This window comes from Coenobita brevimanus, chromosome 57 (genome assembly GCF_032717465.1).
Source record: "Coenobita brevimanus isolate Jiangsu-jjx chromosome 57, ASM3271746v2, whole genome shotgun sequence".
In the NCBI taxonomy this organism is placed as follows: Eukaryota; Metazoa; Arthropoda; class Malacostraca; order Decapoda; family Coenobitidae; genus Coenobita; species Coenobita brevimanus.
In genome coordinates this window covers 29,528,165-29,550,368 of record NC_137010.1, presented here as the reverse complement: position 1 = coordinate 29,550,368, position 22,204 = coordinate 29,528,165, and the positions used below count along the sequence as shown (strand labels likewise).

The 22,204-nt window shown below is 42.8% G+C and overlaps 1 protein-coding gene across 1 annotated transcript in view; it reads left to right on the top strand.

Moving 5' to 3' along the window:
- The window catches only part of LOC145402131 (nucleolar complex protein 4 homolog), a 146,311-nt gene that overhangs the window by 114,143 nt on the left and 9,964 nt on the right, over positions 1–22,204 (top strand). Inside the window, exons 9-10 of the mRNA XM_080274248.1 lie at positions 1,567–1,589; positions 5,733–5,839. Coding sequence (XP_080130374.1) covers positions 1,567–1,589; positions 5,733–5,839 — 130 coding nt within the window. The remainder of the gene's footprint in view (positions 1–1,566; positions 1,590–5,732; positions 5,840–22,204) is intronic.

The window sequence follows — 22,204 nt, the reverse complement described above, 5'->3', positions numbered from 1 at the left end:
GGTTGGGGGAGTGGACTTTCCGACCACTACTTGGTGATGGCCAGAATTAAAGTACAAGAAAGTTGGAGGAATAGAAAAAGGGAAAGACGAGAGGAAGGAGTAGTTGCAAGGAGAGTGGAAAGGTTACAGGAGGATGAGAAAAAGGCAGAGTATAAGAGAGAAGTGGAGGAACGATTGGGCAAATATGAATTGGAGCAGATGGGAGACGTGGAAGGTGTGTGTAGAATATTTACAGAAGAAATATGTGCAGCATGTGATGTGGTGTGTGGAAGGAAGAGAAGACGGAGGGGGGTGCAAGGAACAGTATGGTGGACTGAAGAGGTGAAACAGGCTGTGGCACAAAAGAAGAAAGCATACAATGAATGGATGAGAAATAGGGGCGTGGAGGAGGTTGAGAGGCGGAAGAGAGTTATATGTAGAAAGAAAGAGAGAGGTGAAAAGATTAGTAAGAGAGAGTAAGAAGAGAGTGGATGAGGAATTTGGAAGAAATTTGAGTGTAAAGTGGAGGGACTGTAAGAAAATGTTCTGGAGAGAGGTGAAAAGAGTAAGACAGGGTGGAAGTGAAGTTAGCAGGGGAGTGAAAGATAAAAATGGTAGATTACTAGTGGAGAAGGGAGAAAAAGTGAGCAGATGGAGAGAACACTTTAAGGAATTGTTGAACGTAGAGGATGGAAGTAATGTCGAGTATAAGTGGCTGGGGAATGGCTGGGAGAAGAAGGAGGTGAGAAGACAGGAAGAAATCAGTAGGATAGAAGTTGTGGAAGCAATGAAGAAAGTTAAATCAGGGAAAGCCCCAGGAATTGATGGAGTGTGTGGTGAAATGCTGAAGCATGGGGGAGAGATAGTAGTAGAATGGATGTGGAAGATGTGCAGATTGGCCTGGGAGGAAGGTAGAGTCCCGGAGGATTGGAAGTCAGGTATAATTATTCCCTTGTACAAGGAAAAGGGGAAAAAGAGAAGTATGTGGTAACCATAGGGGCATTTGTCTTATTAGTATATAATAGGAAAAGTGTATGGTAGGATACTTATTGACAGAGTTAGAGAAAGAACAGAGAAATTAGTTGGAGAAGAACAGGGAGGCTTTAGGAAGGGAAGAGGTTGTGTAGATCAGGTATTCATTCTCAGATCTTTAGTGGAAAAGTTTCTAGAGAAGGGAAAGAAGTTGTATGCGGCATTCATGGATTTGGAGAAAGCATATGACAGGGTGGATAGACAAGGATTGTGGAAAGTGTTAAGAATATATGGAGTAGATGGAAAGTTGTTGAATGCTGTGAAGAGTATGTACGATGGTGCGAAGGCTGCAGTGCGTGTGGATGGTGAACTAAGTGAATTTTTCTCTTTGAAGGTTGGGTTGAAACAGGGATGTGTCATGTCTCCATGGTTGTTCAATCTGTACATGGATGGGGGTAATAAAAGAGGTACAAGGTAGGGTAGTGGATGTTGGAGTGGCCCTGGTGAGAGAGGATAGTGTTTGGAAACTCCCTGTACTGTTGTTTGCAGATGATACTGTGTTGTTGAGTGAAGACGAAGGAGAGCTGCAAGGCTTGGTGGATGAATTTGGGAGAGTGTGTAAGAAACGGAATCTAAAGGTGAATGTAGGGAAGAGTAAAGTGATGGTCTTTGAGAGAGGTGAAGTCAGTGAATGTACAGCGAGGTTGGATGGTGAGGAATTGGAAAATGTGAGTATGTTTAAGTACTTGGGTAGTGTGTTGAGTAAGGATGGAGGTTTGGAGGGTGAAGTGCTTGAAAGGGTACAGCAGGGAAGTAAGGTTGCTGGTTCCTTGAAAGCAGTGATAAGAAACAGGGAAGTGAGCATGGAAGTGAAAAAGTTACTACATGACAGTATTGTGATACCAACTCTAACGTATGGATGTGAAGCTTGGACGTTGTTGGAAGGACACAAGTCAAGAGTGAGAGCAGTGGAAATGAGTTATTTAAGAGGAGCCTGTGGAGTCACATGGAGAGACAGGCTGACGAATGAGGATATAAAGGAGCGTTGTGGTGTTGATGTGGATGTGATAGGAAGCGTTATGAGGAACACACTGAGGTGGTTTGGCCATGTGGAGAGGATGGAGGGTGAAAGACTGACGAAGAGAGTGTATGTGAGTGAGGTGGAGGGGGAAAGAGGGAGGGGGAGGCCGAGGATGAGATGGAGGGATGGGGTGGAGAGGTATATGAGAGAGGGGTGTGTGAGCTGGGAGCAGGGGAGTGAAATGGCGGGGGACAGGGTGACTTGGAGGCGATTTGTTTGTGGCCACCCCAAACGGGATTGAGGCGTCTGGCAATAGATAGATAGATATGAAAGATTTGCTGATTGGCCTGGGAGGAAGGTAAAGTTAGGCATAATTATTCCCCTGTACAAAGGGAAAGGGGAAAAAGAAGTGTGTAGTAATCACAGGGGCATTTGTCTTCTTAGTGTAATAGGAAAAGTATATGGTAGGATACTTGTTGACCGAGTTAGAGAAATAACAGAGGAATCAGCTGGTGAGGAACAGGGAGGTTTTAGGAATGGAAGAAGTTGCATAGATCAGGTATTCATTCTTAGGTCTTTAGTGGAATAGTTTTGAACCCCTTAACCACAGGCATTTTGATTGTGTGCCCTGCGCGTCCCGTGGGGATAATCGTGCTCCGACTGACTTTGTAAAAATATTTGCCAAAAATCAGTTATTAGTCCTAGAATATTATAATTACATAAGCCTATGGCACTTACCTTCAGCTGACTCCTGGGAGTTTGTTGAGTCTTTGTCGACTACCGTAGGACTTGTGGAGACTTCTGAAGTTGGGTAATGAAGTCTCCACTTTACACTTCCTGATACTCTGTAATATGGTTACCACTGCCTGATATTATAACTGCAAACACTATTCTATGAATTTCAAGTAGTTTGGGGAAAAAAAAAAAAATGTGAAAGCAATGTAAATTACGAGTACATTCGAGCTTTCCACCGGCGCTCGTTCCCCGATGGTATTCTGAGCCAGAGCTGTCATTTATTATTTATAAACACACTCAGACTTTATATTCCTAGTACTTTATTACACTTATTTATATATACTGTACTTATCCATAAGTTTCTTTCAGTACAGTACTAGTAGTTTATTTTCACTCCAGGCAATCACTTTCTCATTCAGTAAACTAGCGTAGAGAACGAAGCTTTCACTTTCACTTTCATTACTCCAAGTATTTATACACGGTGGAGCGAAGCTTTCACTTTCACTTTCAATACTCCAAGTATTTACAGTATGCTCGTATTCTTATATTACTACTGGTAATTATTTACATTTCTGTTTACATTCTCTATTTTATTTACATTATTTACATTTCTATTTTATTTACACTGTGTTATGCACTGTCACTTGCAGTAACTTATAAAACTATTTTCCACTGTTCAATTATATTTACATTCATTGCTTTCACTTGCTATTTACACATTATTTATATTTCCACTTGCACTGTTTTAGAGTCACCAGAAAGATCGTAGTCACTGTCCATCATTATCATTGATAAATTAGCCAGTTCACGTTCCACAGCAGAGTCACTTAACCCTTTACCCCTTCCCACACGAGGTTTAATAGGGGTAGAGGTCACAGGGCCCTTTGCAGGGAGCTAAATAGCGGCGGAATTGGACAGGAGCGAATCCGACATGACTTCACCTTGAAAGACGACAGTAAACTGAATGATGTGGCTTAGGGGCGGGGAAGGGTTGACGATGTCAGCGTGGTGACAGCTGCTAATTTATATGATATGAAATGATTGGCAGGATATCTAGACAATACATAATAAATTAGGTAGTTCCAGGTGAATGTAAATATCACTAAGGCTTCTCCCTTCCTTTCTTATAAATATTTTTGCTACGAGAACAGGTCATACGGCATATTTCAAAGGGAAATAAACAGGGAAAATTAGCGAACGAGTGCACGTGGGGTGTTGCCAGGTGATAATTAGCCCATTCCAGATGTATGGCAGTATCAATTACCTTTTCTCTTTCTTTTATATATTATTTTGTATAAGAATAGGGCATAGGGCACATTTCAATGGATAAAATGAGTGGAAAAATCCGTCCAGGATTTGTGTAGTGCAGAGCAGCTGGGCAGGCGGGAGGAGAGGGTAATGGAGGGGAGGTAAGGAGGGGAGTCAAGGACAGGGGAAAAATGGCTAAATTGTCAACAGAGGATGGGAGTACAGATGACATTAGTAGAACTGAGTATAGCTGGACACTGGTAGTACTGATAGATAATATAAGCCACCACTTGAAAGCCCGGGCAAATTCAAAATAACACAGAATCACAAAAGTGCCGCCCCGCGGTATGATCCTTTGCTCCAGAGCGTCACGAAGGTGTCGCCCCGCAGTTAAGGGGTTAAAGAAGGGAAAGTTGTATGCATCCTTCATTGATTTGGTGAAAGAATATGACAGGATGGATAGACAAGGAATGTGGAAGGTATTAAGAGTATAAGGAGTAAATGGGAAGTTGCTAAGTGCCGTGAAGAGTATGTATGAGAGTGCTAAGGCTGCAGTGCATGTGGATAGTGAATTGAGTGATTTTTTTTATTTGAATGTTGGATTGAAACAGGGATGTGGCATGTTTCCATGATTGTGCATTCTGTATATGAATGGGGCTATAAAAGAGACACAAGGTAAGGCAGTGAATGTTGGAGTGGCTTTAATGAGACAGGGCAACTTTTGGAAACTCCCTGAACTGTTGTTTGCAGTTGATACTGTATTGTTATGTGAAGACAAAGGGGAGCTGCAAGGCTTGGTGAATGAGTTTGGGAAAGTGTGAAAGAAACGGAATCAAAAGGTGATTATAGGGAAGAGTAAAGTCATCATCTTCAAGATAAATGAAGTCATTGGCTGTACGGTGATGTTGGATGATGAGGAAATGGAAAATATAAGTGCATTTAAGTACTTGGGTAATGTGATGAGTAAGGATGGAAGTTTTGAGGACAAAGTGCTTGAAAGGGTACATGGAAGAAAAGTTGCTGGTTCTTTGAAAGCAATGATAAGAAACAGGGAAGTGAGCATGGAAGTAACGAAGTCATTGCTTGTCAGTATTGTGATACCAACTCTAACCTATGGGAATGAAGCATGGCCCTTGTTGGAAGGAGACATGTCAAGAGTGGGAGCAGTGGAAATGAGTTATTTGAGAGGAACATGTGGAGTTACATGGGGAGACAGACTGACAAACGAGTAAGTGAGGGAGCATTGTGATTTGGATGTGGATTTGATAGAAAGCATTAGGAGAAATACATTGAGGTGGTTTGGCCATGTGGAGAGGATGGAGAGCAAGAGACTAATGAGGAAAGTGTATGTGAGTGAGGTGGAGGAGGGAGAGAAGGAGGGGGAGGCCAAGGATGAGATGGAGTGGCAAATTACATGAGAGAGGAGGGTGTAAGCTGGGAGCAGGGCAGTGAAATGGCAGGGGACCAAGCGACCTGGAGACGATTTGTTTTTGGCCACGCCTTACAGGACTAAGGCGTCTGGCATTAGACAGATAAATAGATTGAGTTCAATGACATATCTTTTAGTTTATTTTTACTACCTCCAGATGATCATATTTAGCTTAAAGGGGACTCTGAACTGAAGGAACTGAGAATAGCCTTTCTCTTCTGTTCTGAAATTCTCTTAAGCTGAATATATCATATAGCATCAACAATAATAAAAGAAAAACTTCATCATTGGAGTGGGGTGGTAAATACTGGCTGAACTGAAATGTGATATTCTTTTCCCTTCAGGGAGTACCCAGACTTCTACACCAAGCTGTATGCACTGCTGGAGCCCACAGTCTTCCATGCTCGTTACCGCCCACGTTTCTTCATGTTGCTTGACCGCTTCTTGTCATCATCGTGAGTAAACTAGTTACCATTATTGTTAGCATCATCGTCATTATCATGATCATCATTATCATAGATTTACATATACTGTCAGACGGGGCTATTTCAGACAGCTGGCCACTGGTCACATGTTTTTTTCTTTAATTTATGAAAAATATTCTCTCAGCTTACATGTTTTTTATATATATATATATATATATATATATATATATATATATAGAAAGAGAGATGCTGTATCATTTGTACTTTAATTCTGTGGAGTTGTTATTTTTCTGCTCATTGTTTTAGTTGTTTTATTTTGTTTAGTTGTTTTATTTTGTTGTTATCACTTTGTTCTTATGGCATTGTTTTTCCTGCAGAATTGGTGAGAAAATGTTAAGGTACAGATACCAGACTTAAAGTCACCCGACAACAACTTTTTTTTTTTTTTTTTTAAGACTATTAAGGTTTGTGTACCCAATATTTTATTAAATTTGATCAATAATTACCCTCAAAAAAAAAAGAAAAGAAGAGAAAGAAAGAAAGAAAAAAAAAGCATAAAAGTCCAGGGCTATGTCGGACAGTGACACAATTGTTGAAGCATTTTCAGTTTATTCAGCCTTGCACCTCCTCTGAACTTACAAGGGCCTTTTTTTTCTCATTTAGCTGTCTACAAATGGTAAGAAATTACAAGAAGAGAGCCACGGAGAGGGCTGCCAAGTTTAAGAATTACTCTTAAGAGAACCTTAATGCACCTGTTCAAGCTGTTCTGGATGAACGGATGACTGTTTGCAGAGGTGCCGTCGAGTTTAATGTGCCTCGCAGCACAATCTTAGGCAGAAAGAAGGCTGCAATTGAAGGGTTGCACATTCGTCAGCCAGGACATCCCACCTCACTAACAAGGGAAGAGAAAGAAACACTTGCCCACAATGTAGCAACTCTTGGGGACTGTGGCCTGGCATTTGACGCCAAGGACCTAAGGAATTTCATCAAAGTACATCTGGACAGAACACCCAGGATGGATGTGCCTTTTGACAACAGCCTACCGGGTTGCTTGGTTTTATAAGAGGAATTGCCATATTCTCACCAGAAGACAGTCAAAATATCAGTCAAAAACATGCAGCTGTCAGCAAAGGGCAAGTTCAAGACTATATCTACCACCTAGAAGACTTCTTGTCTGGCATTCCTCCATCAAACATCATTAATTATGATGAGACAAACCTACACGATGGTCCCAAATAAAAAATGCAGTTCTTCATTAGGCGAATTGAGTTTGCAGAGAGGGTAGTAGTAGTAGTAGTAGTAGTTGTTCCCTAGGCAGTCTGGACAAACAGTTCTGAGTCCTTAAGGAAGGCCACAGCCAAGACCGGGCTTTCCCACAGAGCACTCAAGGAGTGTATGTTGTGTTGTTGGCGTAGGTGATTTTGTGCAGTGCAGTCTTCCATAATGTGTTTAATAGTATGGGATGCAGTGTTACATTCTGAACAGGCATCAGCGACGGAGTCATCCAGCCTCTCCTGGTAACTTAAGATGGCTGGATGATGCCCACATCTCAGCCTGGCCAGGTGGACCCTGTCCTCGCGAGGGAGATAGGATTGAGAAGGGTGGATATCAGGAGGCCGTGCATGCAGTTGTGTGTTGTTTTTAAGTGACTGAATGGAGCGGCGAATGATTTGAGCATGCATATGCTTCTGGAAGCTGGTCTGAGGTGGGCAAGGGGGGTGAGATGACAGTATTTTTGTATGATATCTTGTGCTGGGTGTTGTTTTGATGTTCCTTGGTGTGTGTGGATGTGCTGCCATGTAGTGTGGTGGATGTTGTGGGTTTGTGGAGGCTATCTATCTATCTGTCTATAGTCCAATGCCCTAATCCCGCAAAGGGTGGCTGCAGACAAGTCGCTCTGTCACCCACCATTTGACTACCCTTCCCCCAACTCACTCCCCCGTCCCTCATATACCTCTCAACTTCATCCCTCTACCTCATCCTTGATCTTCCCCTCCCTCTCCCTCCCTCCACCTCACCTACATACACCCTCTTAGTCAGTCTTTCATTCACCATTCTCTCCACATGTCCAAACTACTTCAGTGTATTTCTCCTAATCTTCTCAACCACATCCATATCCACCCCACAACTTTCCTTCACTTCTTCATTCGTCAACCTGTCCCTTCATGTCACTCTGCATGCTCCTCTTGAGTAACCCATCTCCACTGCTCTCACTCTCGACTTGTTCCCCTCTTGCAAGGTCCATGCCTCACTTCCATACGTCAGGGTAGGGATCACAATACTATCATGCAGTGACTTCTTAACTTCCATACTCACTTCCCTATTTCTCATCACTGCTTTCAGTGAACTAACAATCTTCCTTCCCTGCTGTACCCTTTCAAGCGCTTCATCCCCCAAAGTTCCATCCTTACTCATCACACTACCCAAGTACTTGAATGCATTCACATTCTCCATATCCTCACCATCCAACCTCACTGTACATTCTGTGACTTCATTCCTCTCAGACACCATTACTTTACTCTTGTTTACATTAACTTTCAGATTCCTCTTCTTACTCACTGTCCCAAATTCATTCACCAAACCTTGCAACTCCCATTCATCTTCACTCAACAATACTGTATCATCAGCAAAGAGCAACACCGGAATCTTCCAAATCTCACCCTCATTCATTAGAGCCACCCCCACATCCACTACCCTACCTTGCACCTCCTTACAACCCCATCCATGTATATATTAAACAGCCATGGAGATTTCGCACAACCCTGTTTCAGTCCCACATTGAGATCAAAGAACTCACTCAGATCACTATCCACTCGCAATGTAGCCCTAGTTCCTTCTTACATACTCTTCACAGCACTCTGCAATTTCCCCTCCACTCCATATATTCTTAATACCTTCCACATACCTTGCCTATCTATTCTGTCATAAGCTTTCTCCAAGTCCATGAAGGCAGCATACATTTTCTTTCCCTTCTCTAGATACTTCTCCACTAAACATCTTAGAAGAAATATCTGATCTACACACCCTTTTCCCTTCCTAAATCCCCCTTGTTCTTCTCCAACTAACTCCTCTGTCATATGCCTAACCCTGTCAATGAGTATTCTACCATATATTTTTCCAGTCACGCTAAGAAGGCAAATACCCCTATGGTTACCACATACTTCTCTCTCCTCTTTTCCTTCATATAAAGGAACAATTATATCTGATTTCCAGTCCTCTGGAACCCTTCCCTCTTCCCGAGCCAATCTACGCAATTTCCATATCCACTCTGCAACAATCTCACCCCCATACCTCAGCATTTTACCACTCACTCCATGAATTCCTGGGACCTGTACCATCTTGATCTTCTTCATTTCTTCCACTTCTTCCACCCTACTGTTCCCTTCCTCCCTCCTATCATCTCTTCTTCTCCTAGCCATTCCCCAACCACTTATACTCGCACTGCTCTCACTCCCTACATTCAACAAATCCTCAAAATTCTCCTTCCATCTCCTCAATTTCTTTATTCTCCACCAACAGTGTATTACTCCTATCTTTCACTCCCCTACTATTTCCCTTTTCATGCTTCCTTACTTTCTTTACCTCCTTCCAAAACAATGTCTTATTCTCTATCCATTTCACACTCAGATTCCTCCGAAACTCTTCATCCACTTTCTTCTTACTCTCCTTCACCAGTCTCTTCACCTCTCTTCCCCTGCTTACATATACCTCTCTTTACCATCTCTTTTCTTCTCCCTTACCTTTACACTAGCCATTCACTATATTCCTTCTTCTTTTGTTCCACAGCTTGCACACCCCTGCATCTTCTCCTCACTCCACAAACCACCTCACATGCTGCACCTATCTCTTCCATGAATATCTTACATACATCTTCCACCCCTTCCATCTGCCCACATACATCTTCCACCCCTTCCATCTGTTCTAACTCATACCTTCCCAATTTTTCTTCCACTATGCTCTTATACTCCTCCTTTTTCTCACTATCTTGCATTTTCTCCACTCTTCACACAGGAGCTGTTTCCTCCTGTCTTCTCCCTCATCTCTTCAACTATTTTCTTTGCAGCTTTACCTTGGCCATCACTAAGTTAAGGTCCGAAATTCCATTCCCCCACCCTCTCCACACTCTTGCATCCAACACTTGTCTTCTCATTCGCTAATCCACACAAACGTAGTCTAGCATTGCCTTTCATTCAACAAGTTCACCATCCATCTTCCTCATTACTCTCCATGTATACCTGTGGGTCATCTTATGCCGAAAGTAGGTGTTAGCTATTGCGAACCCCTTACCAGCACAGATGTCCACCAAAGCACTACCATTCCCATCTACTTCAACTGGCATACCCCACTGACCAACCACTCCATCCACTCGTACATACCCAACTTTGCCATTCATGTCTCCGATCAAAAACACTCTCTCACTCCTCTCAAATTTTTCCACACATGTTTCTACACTTGCCCAAAACTCATCATTCGCTCTTGCCATTCGGTCCTCTGTCGGCGCATATGCACATACAATCGCTCATGCTTGTATATCTACTTTCATTCTCACCCATACAATCCATGCACCCACTGTTTCATACTTTCTTATATTCTTCTTCCACTTCTTGCTTATCATCAGATATAGTCCCTCTCTTGCCCTCTCATTCTCATTAACTCCCGCACATATTCCTAAACCGTATCCCCATTCTCTCACCCTTTCACCTTCCCATTCAGTTTCAGTCAATCCACATATATCCACTCTTGCATCCTGAAGCACCTGAACAATCTCTCTCTCTTTCACTTGATCATTCATTCCTCTCACATTCCATGTCCCCACCCTCAGAATGTCCTTTGTCCGTTCCTTTGTCATCAACGTATTGTCTGTCTTGGTCCAAGGCGCTTTATTCGTTTGTTTAGTTAGTTCTCTTTATGGGGTGGGGCACTAACCCACCACCAACCCTTTTAGTCGCCTCATACGACAAGCAGGGATACTGGGGGAGTATTCTTGAAACCCCCAAACCCTCAGAGGAGGCTGCAGCAAGAATTTGTGTGCTTCTCATGTCTACTGTAGGTGATTCTTGACTTTGAGGACTTTGGTTTCTTGATGTAGGTGGTCTGTGGGTGTAGTTGCTGTGCAGCCTGTGATTATTTTTAGCGCCTTGTTCTGTATTGTCTGTAGAGTGTTGTAGTGTGTTCTAGTGAGGTTAGGGGGCCAAACAGGGCTCGCATAATTCATCACTGAACATATATATTGTTTGTATACTCTGGTGGTGGTTTCTTTGTTGTGTCCAAATGTTGTATGGGCAAGTGACCTCAAGGCATTGAGTCTTGGTGGTATTTTATTTTTAATGTTTGTGATGTGTCCTTTAAATGACATAGATGTGTTGTATGTTACACCAAGGATTTTGTGTGTGTGGGGGGGGGGTAGGGGAGTGTTGTTTATGGTGAGGTTTGGGATGTGACTGTGTTCTGCTGTCCAGTTTGTGAGAAGGTTCACTGTAGATTTGGCTGGGACTATTTTGAGCCTGTTTGTGGTGAACCATTCATATAGTGTTTTGAGGTAAGGTTGGAGGATGTGTGCAGCTGTGTTTGCATTTTGGTGTTTACATGTGTTACGTCATCTGCTTCGGAAGCTATGTGTATCTGTGGTGTGTGGGGTGTGGGTATGTCGTGCATGTATAGGTTAAAGAGAGTGTAGGGGACAAAACAGATCCTTGGGGGACCCCATTTATGAAGTTTCTGATGTTCGAAGATTGACCGACAAATGTTACATGTGCACATTTGCCTGCTGAGTAGTTTGCCAGCCTTCTTTTTGTGTTATATGCATGTTTGTGTTGAATATTTTTTTGTGAGGTTGTGGTGGGAGATGGCATCAAAAGCTTTGCTAATGTCTAGTGTGACTAGGAGTGTTCTGTGTGGTGGCCTAATTGAATTCGTGCCGTCAAAAACTCTCTGTGTAAGATCTGTAAGAAGAGTGTTTGTGAAGTGTAGTGGCCTAAAGCCATGTTGTGATGGGGCTAGGGGTGTTTGAGGTGTAACTAGTTGTAGTGCCAGTGACTTTAGAGGGAGTTAAGAGATGGGGCTGTGTGAGGAAGGTAATATGGGGTCTTTGTTCTTCATCCTGTTTTCTACCATTATCCCTTGTCTTAACTCCTTCCATATTCACTTTACTAAAGATGGTGTTCATCTTGTGGTTTTTCACTTAGAAAGATCACTTGTACTTACAAGTATGCATCTCCCTGCTACCCGCCTGGTGACAGGCGACACCCAGCCAGTGATGCATTGATCAGCAGATTCTTGCACTAAGTGGATGTATTCTTTTATTTGGACAACACTCTTACTTGTATTTGCACTACTATACTAGAGCATCATTTTGTTTAACTTAGTACAGAGGTTGACTTATATATAGATACTATTTAGGTATGGCCATTTGTGGCCAAGGATGGCCAGCGCGGAGCGAGGAGACAGACGTGTTGTCTCTGGCGTTGCCTCAGTGTGTGTGTGTGTGTGTGTGTGTGTGTGTGTGTGTGTGTGTGTGTGTGTGTGTGCGCGTGCGCGCGCGCGCGCGCTCAATAAATTATGTGGTCTATCCTACACTGAAAACAGTCCTACACTGAAAACAGTTTGCTTAGCCTTGATGGCAAGTAGATATACCCAAGGCATTTTTTATTTTTAAAGAAGTTTTGACACTACATGTAAACTGCAACTTATTTTCCAGAATGGATTGAGGGGGACTGCAACTAACTTCCATAATGCCCCTCTTTCCTCACTCCCCTCCCACCCCACCAGATCCCACCCTATTCCATTGACCCCCTAGACCCCTTCCCTGCACACCCACTCCCCCACCACTTCCCCATCCTCTTCACCAGCAGTACCATACCAAAATTTAAAGTGCTGGAAATGCTGTAACGTAGCACATATCATCCCAAAATTTGCTCTGCATATGCCTCATCACATCCTCTGTCAATAGGCAAGAGAAGAAACATTTTGAGAAATGTATTCTTTGCACAGTGGGTGCATATCGGATTTTCCCTCATTCATAGTTTTTGGGTTAAATGACAGATCAGCTTGCAGTATATATATATATATTTTATGAAATAATGAATGGAGGAAGGAAAAACAAAGAAAAAAAAAAAAGTCCATATGCCTAAAGGCATCCTCCATTCATAAAACTTATAACAATTGGCTTTAAATTCGAGTGGATTAAATGTATGTGGGAAACAACTCCCAGAAAGTGAATTTCAGAGAGTAGTAGTTCTGGGGATAAATGAATTTTGATAAGCAGAGGTTCTGCATTGAGGGGGAGAGAGTGTGAGTTCATGGGCACTTCTAGCTGCCTGAGTATTTCGGGAGAAAGTGTGAAGGGGAGGCACAATTGAAGCAAGTTCATCAGAGCACTTACGGTAAAAATATTGATAAAATAATGCTCAAGAAGCAACATCTCTAAGTACTGATAATGGAGGAAAGTCCTGCATTATGGCAGGATTATTGATTAATCTAATGGCTTTATTTTGAATTTTGTCCAACTGCATCAGTGCAACCGCTCCACATCCACTCCACAGTGGGGAACAGTATTCGATCTGAGAACGCACAAGACTTTTGTATATTATGGCCATCTGCTCGTCAGTGAAGAACTCATGAACTCTGTACATAAGTCCCAGTTTTTTAGAGGCTATGATAGACTATGTGTGTGTGGATGAGTGACTGGGAAGACAAGTGTTGGATGCAAGAGTTTGGAGAGGGTGGGGGAATGGATTCTTGGACCATCACTTAGTGATGGCCAAGGTAAAGCTGCAAAGAAAATGGTTGAGGAGACGAAGGTGAAGACAGGGGGAAACAGCTCCTGTGAGAAGAGTGGAGAATTTGCAAGATCGTGAGAGAATGGCAGAGTATAAGAGCATAGTGGAAGAAAGATTGGGAAGGTATGAGCTAGAGCAGATGGAAGGGGTGGAAGACGTATGTAAGATATTCACGGAAGAGATAGGCGCAGCGTGTGAGGTGGTTTGTGGAGTGAGGAGGAGATGCAAGGGTGTGCAAGGGACAGCATGGTGGAATGATGAGGTGAAACGAGCTGTAGAACAAAAGAAGAAGGCATCTAGTGAATGGTTAGCGAGTAGAGGTAGGGGAGAAGATGAGAGAGAGAAGAGAGAGGTATATGTGAGCAGGAGAAGGGAGGTGAAGAGACTGGTGAAGGAGAGTAAGAAGAAAGTGGATGAAGAGTTTGGGAGGAATCTGAGTGTGAAATGGAGGGAGAGTAAGAAATTGTTTTGGAAGGAGGTAAAGAAAGTAAGGCAGTGTAAAAGGGGAAATAGTAGAGGAGTGAAAGATAGGAATAATAGATTGCTGGTGGAGAAGAGAGAGAAATTGAGGAGATGGAAGGAGCACTTTGAGGATTTGTTGAATGTAGAGAGTGAGAACAGTGTGAGTATAAGTGGTTGGGTAATGGCTGGGAGAAGAAGAGATGAGAGGAGGGAGGAAGAGATCAGTAGGGCAGAAGTAGTGGAAGCAATGAAGAAGATCAAGTTGGGAAAGGCCCCAGGAATTGATAGAGTGTGTGGTGAAATGCTGAGGTATGGGGGTGAGATTGTTGTGGAGTGGATATGGAAGTTGTGTAGATTGGCTTGGGAAGAGGGAAGGGTTCCAGAGGACTGGAAATCAGGTATAATTGTTCCTTTATACAAAGGAAAAGGGGAGAGAGAAGTATGTGGTAACCATAGGGGTATTTGCCTTCTTAGCGTGACTGGTAAAATATATGGTAGAATACTCATTGATAGGGTTAGGCATATGACAGAGGAGCTAGTTGGAGAAGAACAAGGGGGATTTAGGAAGGGAAAAGCGTGTGTAGATCAGATATTTCTTCTAAGATGTTTAGTGGAGAAGTATCTAGAGAAGGGAAAGAAAGTGTATGCTGCCTTCATGGACTTGGAGAAAGCTTATGACAGAATAGATAGGCAAGGTATGTGGAAGGTATTAAGAATATATGGAGTTGAGGGGAAATTGTTGAGTGCTGTGAAGAGTATGTACGAAGGAGCTAGGGCTGCAGTACGAGTGGATGGTGAGCTGAGTGAGTTCTTTGATCTCAGTGTGGGACTGAAACAGGGTTGTGTGATGTCTCCATGGCTGTTTAATATATACATGAATGGGGTTGTAAAGGAGGTGCAAGGTAGGGCAGTGGATGTGGGGGTGGCTCTGATGAATGAGGATGAGATTTGGAAGATTCTGGTGTTGCTGTTTGCTGATGATACAGTATTGTTGAGTGAAGATGAATGGGAGTTGCAAGGTTTGGTGAGTGAATATGGGACAGTGTGTAGGAGGAGGAATCTGAAAGTTAATGTAAACAAGAGTCAAGTTATGGTGTTTGAGAGAAGTGAAGTCACAGAATGTACAGTAAGATTGGATGGTGAAGATATGGAGAATGTGAGTGCATTCAAGTACTTGGGTAGTGTGATGAGTAAGGATGGAACTTTGGGGGGTGAAGTGCATGAAAGGGTACAGCAGGGAAGGAAGGTTGTTGGTTCACTGAAAGCAGTGATGAGTAATAGGGAGGTGAGTATGGAAGTTAAGAAGTCACTGCATGATAGTATTGTGATCCCTACCCTGATGTATGGAAGCGAGGCATGGACCCTGCAAGAGGGGAACAAGTCAAGAGTGAGAGCAGTAGAAATGAGTTACTTGAGAGGAGCATATGGAGTGACATGGAGGGACAGGTTGACAAATGAAGAAGTGAAGGAACGTTGTGGGGTGGATGTGGATGTGGTTGAGAAGAGTAGGAGAAATACACTGAGGTGGTGCGGACATACGGAGAGAATGGAGAATGAAAGACTGACTAAGAGTTGTAGGTGAGGTGGAGGGAGGGAGAGGGAGGGGTAGACCGAGGATGAGGTGGAGGGATAGAGTTGAGAGGTATATGAGGGAGGGGGGAGTGAGTTGGGGGGAGGGTAGTCAAATGGTGGGTGACAGCGACTTGGAGGCGTTTTGTCTGCGGCCACCCTTTGCAGGATTAGGGCGTCGGGCTATAGATAGATAGATAGATAGATTTTTAGCAAGGGATTTAACATGAGCTGTACAGCTTAGGTTGGGGTTTACAGTAACATCTAGGATATCAGTTGTAGTGATGTCATAATCATCATCATCATCATCATCATTGTCATCATCTATCATTATCATTACCATCATTCTTTTGGATATACAGTACATTAAAACAGAAAAGAATTCTAAGGTAGTTTACCATTATGATTTCATGTTACAGCTGTGGGGTTGATTATTACACCTTTGTTGAGCACAAGGGCTGCCATATCACTCATAATGCTGGTTATTATTTATTTGTTTTATGGTTGTTGTCACACTGTTGTATTATCTTTGTTTCTGGATCATACCTCATCCCATCTTTAGGTGGGAAAAAGGATCTAGATGATGATATTGATAATGATGATGATTATGGGAAACCAGAAATGAAGTTCTCTGTCTGTCTGTCTGTCTGTCTCTCTCTCTAGCTATCTATCTATCTTTTATGTGAATGGGCTACAGTGAGGAACAGATACTACCACAATACAGTTTATTTTTTGACATAGCCTCCTTGTTTCTTGAGGCACTTACCATAGTGATAGGTCAAGGAATCAAAGCCATGGTGGTAGAAAGATTCATCCTGCAGATGTAGCCAGTGTTTGACCTCTTCCTGGACATCAGCAGAATGGAAAACTAGGCCTCAAGGTGCTTTATGAGTCAGAAAAAGGTGGAATCCTGTTGGTGCTAAATCAGGACTACAGGCTGGATGAAGTAGAATTTCCCAGTGCCAAACATCAGAGATTGTTGCATGACCATTGTGTGTCAAGGCAGTATTGTGCAGCGACAGCACTCCCTGGACAACAAGCTGGGCCTCTTGTAACAGATTCCTTAAGTTTCATGAAGGTCACCTAATAAGCATGTGCATTGATTGTTACACCACAAAAAAAATAATAAAAAATAAATAACTTTATTTCCACTAAGCAGTGGTTATTAATAAAGATATATGTTCCGATATATAGTAAGTACAGTACAATGAAAACATGAAAAATCAGTACATATGAAGACAAATTAGAGCAAAATAAAATCTCAATTGGGATTTTTATCTTGCAAATGCATCCAAGGTATTTCAAGTCATAAAACATTTTTCTCTCCCATAAGAAAACACAGCAGCCTAGATTTGAATACAAGGAGTGAAATCCACCAAAAGCATTCCATGCATATCCCAAAACACACCTGCCATCACTTTTCCTAGGCTTGTCCTCTTAATTTTTTTTGCAGAAGGAGAACCAGGGTGCTTCCTTATCACTGATTGGGCTTTACTCTCAGGATTGTAATGGTACACCCAAGTCTCCACTCCAGTAATAATTCTCCCTAAGAAATCATTACCCTCATCTGTATGTAGAGCTGGAGGGGTGTGAATTAAATCACCCTGGATAAGTTGCATGGTAGGTGGGGGTGCCCATCATCCACCCATTTAGTGTAGTGGTACTCTATTTTTAGAGTAGCTCTACATTGAGTGGCAAGCCAAATGATTTCCTCTAAATCAGGAAAGCATTTACGACGCTGGGTCCATATAACCAACCAACTGTTCCTCTGAACTGTCTGCATGCATTCCTTCACTTCTACGACGGGCGCGTAGCACCCGTCTAGCAGCAAACTCTCACCCCTTTTCTGTCCAACTCTCTAATGCAAGAGTTAACCGTTACTCCCAGTCCTTCATTTATGCAACAGGTCAATTCTGGAACTGTCTCCCTCTGTCTGTATTTCCTGCTTCCTATGATCTCCAGTCTTTCAAACGCAGTGTGTCAAGGCATCTCAAAATGAATGGATCTTGAATTTGGCTCTCTCTTGTATTTTGTTTTTCTCTTGGAAAGAACAGTTTTGCAGGCTCATTGCCTTTGATTCCTTCTTCCCCACATTTAAAAAAAAAAAAAAAAAAAAGTGTTCCCTGCGTTACAGCAGGTGGGTTGGCGGAGGGTTAGTGCCCCTTTCTGGAAAACAACTAACTAAAAATATGAACAAGAAGCCTCGGACCAGGACTGACCAAAAGGTGACAACTAGGGACCGAACAAAGGACATGGTACAGATTGCGGCATGGACTGTAAAGGTTGCAAATGATGAGGTGAAAGAGAGAAAGATTGTCCAGGTGCTTGAGGGTGCAGAAGTGGATATATGTGGATTAACTGAAACTAACTGGAGAGGTGAGAGTGTGAGAGAATGGGTGTATGGATGGGGTATATGTGCGGGAGTAGGTGAGCAAGAGAGGGCAAAAGAGGGAGTGTGTATTGTTGTGAGTAACAGATGGAAGGAGAATATAAGAGAGTATGGATCAGTTGGCTCAAGGATTGTGTGGGTAAAATTGTAAGTTGGACTACAAATGTTGGTGATTGTGTGCATGTATGCGCCAACACAAGATCGTGTAAGCAGAGTGAGAGAAGAGTTCTGGACAAATGTGGAAGTGTGCATGGAAGAGTATGAAAGGAATGAGAGTATTTTTGATTGGAGATATGAATGGAAAAGTAGGGAATGTGAAGGTGGATGGAGTAGTTGGTGAGTGAAGTGTGCCAGCAGAGATGGATGAAAATGGCAGTGCTTTAGTGGACATTTGTGCTGGGAGGGGGTTGGTGATAGCCAATACCCTCTTCAGTCACAAAATGATCCATGGGTATACGTTGCAAGTGATGAGAAAGGTGGGTGGTGAACTGAATGAGTGGAAGGCAATGATTGATTGTGTGTATGTGGATGATAGGATGAGAATGTGTGTAATGGATGCAAGAGCATATAGAGGCTGGGGAGTGGACTTTCTGGCCATCACTTGGTGGTGGTGAGAATCAAGGTCCAAGTGAAATGGAGAAATAGAAGAAAGGAAGGACAGGAGGAAGTAGTTCATACAAGGAGAGTGGCAAGGTTACAAGAGCATGGGGGAAAAAAAAAAAATATAAGATAGAAATGGAGGAGCAATTAGGTAAATATTGATTGGAGCAGATGGGGGATGTGGAAGGTGTGTGCAAGATATTCAATGAAGAAATCTGTGCAGCATGTTAGGTGGTGTGTGGGGTGAAGAGAAGATGAAAGGGGATGCAGGGAACAGCATGGTGGAATGAAGAGGTGAGACAGGCTGAGTAGATGAGAAACGGGCAAGGAGGATGTTGAGAGACAGAAGAGTTATATGTAGAGAGGAAGAGAGAGGTGAAAAGATTAGTAAGAGTAAGAAGAGAGTGGATGAGGAGTTTGGAAGGAATTTGAGTGTAAAGTGGAGGGAATGTAAGAAAATGCTCTGGAAAGAGGGAAAGGGAGTTAGACAGGGTGTCAAAGAAGTTAGTCAGGGAGTGAAAGATAAAAATGGTAGATTACTAGTGGAGAAGGGAGAAGAAGCGAGCAGAAGAGAACACTTTAAGGAATTGTTGAACATAGAGAACAAAAGTAATGCGAGTATAAGTGGCTGGGGAATGGCTGGGAGACAGAGGGATGTGAGAAGAGAGGAAGAAATCAGTAGGATGGAAGTTGTGGAAGCAGTGAAGAAAGTCAAATTGAGGAAAGTCCCAGGGATGGATGGAGTGTGTGATGAAATGCTATCATGGGGGAGAGATAGTAGAATGTGGAAGATGTGCAGATTGGCATGGGAAGAAAGTAGAGTCCCAGAGGACTGGAAGTCAGGTATAGTTGTCCCCCTGTACAAAGGAAAAGGGGGAAAAGATGTGTGTGGCAATCAGAGGGGCATTTGTCTTTTTGGTGTAATAGGAAAAGTGTAGCAGCTGTGGCTCAGTGGGTTAGAGTGCTTCTCTCTGATCGAAGGGTCAAAGGATCGAATCCACCCAAGGGTCATTGGTAGACATCAGGAAGGGCATCCGGTCATGAAATGCTACACGCTCCAATCCAAAGTCCTCTACCTAGGGGCAACGCCTTAGCCCTTCCAGGATACCTGGCATAAAACTTTTTTTTTTTTTTTTTTTTTTTAAGTATAATAGGAGAATTATATGACAGGATACTTATTGACAGAGTTAGGGAAATAACAAAGGAATTAGTTAGAGAAGAACAAGGAGGTGTTAGGAATGGAAGAGGTTGTGTAGATCAGATATTCATTCTTAGATCTTTAGTGGAAAAGTTTCTAGAGAAGGGAAAGAAGTTGTATGCAGCCTTCATGGATTTGGAGAAAGCATATGACAGGGTGTATAGACAAGGATTGTGGAAAGTATTAAGAATATATGGAGTAGGCTAGATGGGAAGTTGGTGAATGCCTTGAAAAGTATGTATGCAGGTGCTAAGGCTGCAGTACGTGTGGATAGTGAACTGAGTGAATTTTCCTACTTGAAAGTTGGATTGAAACAGGGATGTGTGTCATGTCTCCATGGTTGTTCAGTCTGTATATGGATGGGGTTATAAAAGAGGTACAAGGTAGGGCAGTGGATGTTGGAGCGGCTTTAATGAGGGCAGTGTTTTGAAACTCCCTGTACTGTTGTTTGCAGATGATACTGTGTTGTTAAGTGAAGACGCAGGGGAGCTGAAAGGCTTGGTGGATGAGTTTGAAAGAGTGTGTACGAAACGGAATCTAAGGGTGAATGTAGGGAAGAGTAAAATTATGGTCTTCAAAAGAAGTGAAGTCAGTGAATGTACAGTGAAGTTGGATGAGGAGGAAATGGAAAATGTGAGTGCATGTAAGTGCTGTACTTTGGTAGTGTGATGAGTAAGGATGGAAGTTTTGAGGGTGAAGTGCTTGAAAGCTTACAACAAGGTTGCTTGTTCCTTGAAAGCAGTGATAAGAAACAGGGAAGCAAGCATGGAAGTGAAAAAGTTACTACATGACAGCACTGTGATACCAACTCTAATGTATAGAAGTGAAGCTTGGACCTTGTTGGAGGGACACAAGTCAAGAGTGAGAGCAGTGGAAATGAGTTACTGGAGAGGAGCATGTGGAGTCACTTGGAGAGACAGACTGACAAATAAGGAAATGAAGGAGTATTTTGGTGTGGATGTGGATGTGATAGGAAGTGTTAGGAGAAACCTATTGAGGTGGTTTGGCCATGTGGAGAGAATGGAGAGGGAGAGAATGAAGAGGAGAGTGTATGTGAGTGAGGTGGAGTTGGGGAGAGGGAGGGGGAGGCCAAGGATGGGATGGTGGGATGGAGTGGAGAGGTGTATGAGAGAGGGGTGTGTGAGCTGGGAGCAGGGCAATGAAATGCTTGGGGACAGGGTGACATGGAGGCGATTTGTTTGTAGCCACCCCTTACATGATTAAGGCATCTGCCAATAGATAGATAGATAGCATGAGTTGTTGCGGTTGTCTCTCAATTGCCTCAGAACACACTTGCTGTAAACCTTTTGGTAGCCTGGACACTTGTAAATAGTGCCTGAAACTGTGCCATCTGTAAGGTTAAATTTCTCTTCCAACAGCCAAAGAGACATATGTTTGTTGGTCTTCACCAGTGTCAATGTCGTCAACATGATTGCCAGATGTGAATGGTCACCCACTTGTCTGTCCATCATACTAACCTGCCCATTTCTGGATTCATATGTTGCACCATCATGACAGGGGGACAATAGACTGCAGTGAGTTCATGATGGATTTCCCCAGGGATGGATGCCTTTTGGCCATAGGAAATGAATTGCTTATCACAAATCTTCCCCTATGCATTCAGTTAATACAGTTTCTGTTGTTGAACTGACACTGCCCAAGCAAACGCTGCTTGTTGAAGTTGACATCCTTGCCAATGTTATGATATTGTACTATGATGGCAGAGTTACAGTATGCTGTGTCTTCTTTCAGGAATAAAATAGGAATCTGTACTTCTTTGACTTTCCATCATATTTTTTGTTGTTTATTATTTTTATGTTGTTGCTCCTTGGTCATCCAGACATAAACTGTATGAACAACAGAAATCCAAGCAGAGTATGTCTGTCTGCCTATAGCCGGGTGCCATAATCCTGTAAGGGGTGGCCATTTGTCTTTGAGTTAGTTGTTTTACTGGGAGGGGCACCAACCCTCCGCCAACCCACTTGTTGATACGAAAGGAACATGTATGGGTTGGTTATATGGTTACCACCCAGCATTGTAAATGATTTCTCGGCTTACAGGAAATCATTAGGCTTGTCACTTAATGTAAAGCCACCTGAAAAGGAAAGAAAAGTAATAATATGTGACAGAAAGATGGGAGAAATAGGAAGAAAGGAGGGCAGACACAGATGAAGGTGAAGAAAGAAATAGGCAACACTACATCAAGTGAGTGGATGATTGTCGCCACCACCTACCACCACCTAAGCAGAATGCATCCTGAATTCTTATGTTGGTTTTGTGTTAAAGATTTGTTTAAGCTGATAGAATGAATGTGTTGTGATGGGCGCATGAAAGTTAGGGTATTGTGGATTTGTGAACTGCATTTTCATGTTGGTACTGAAGTGAGGAGGAGGGTAGAC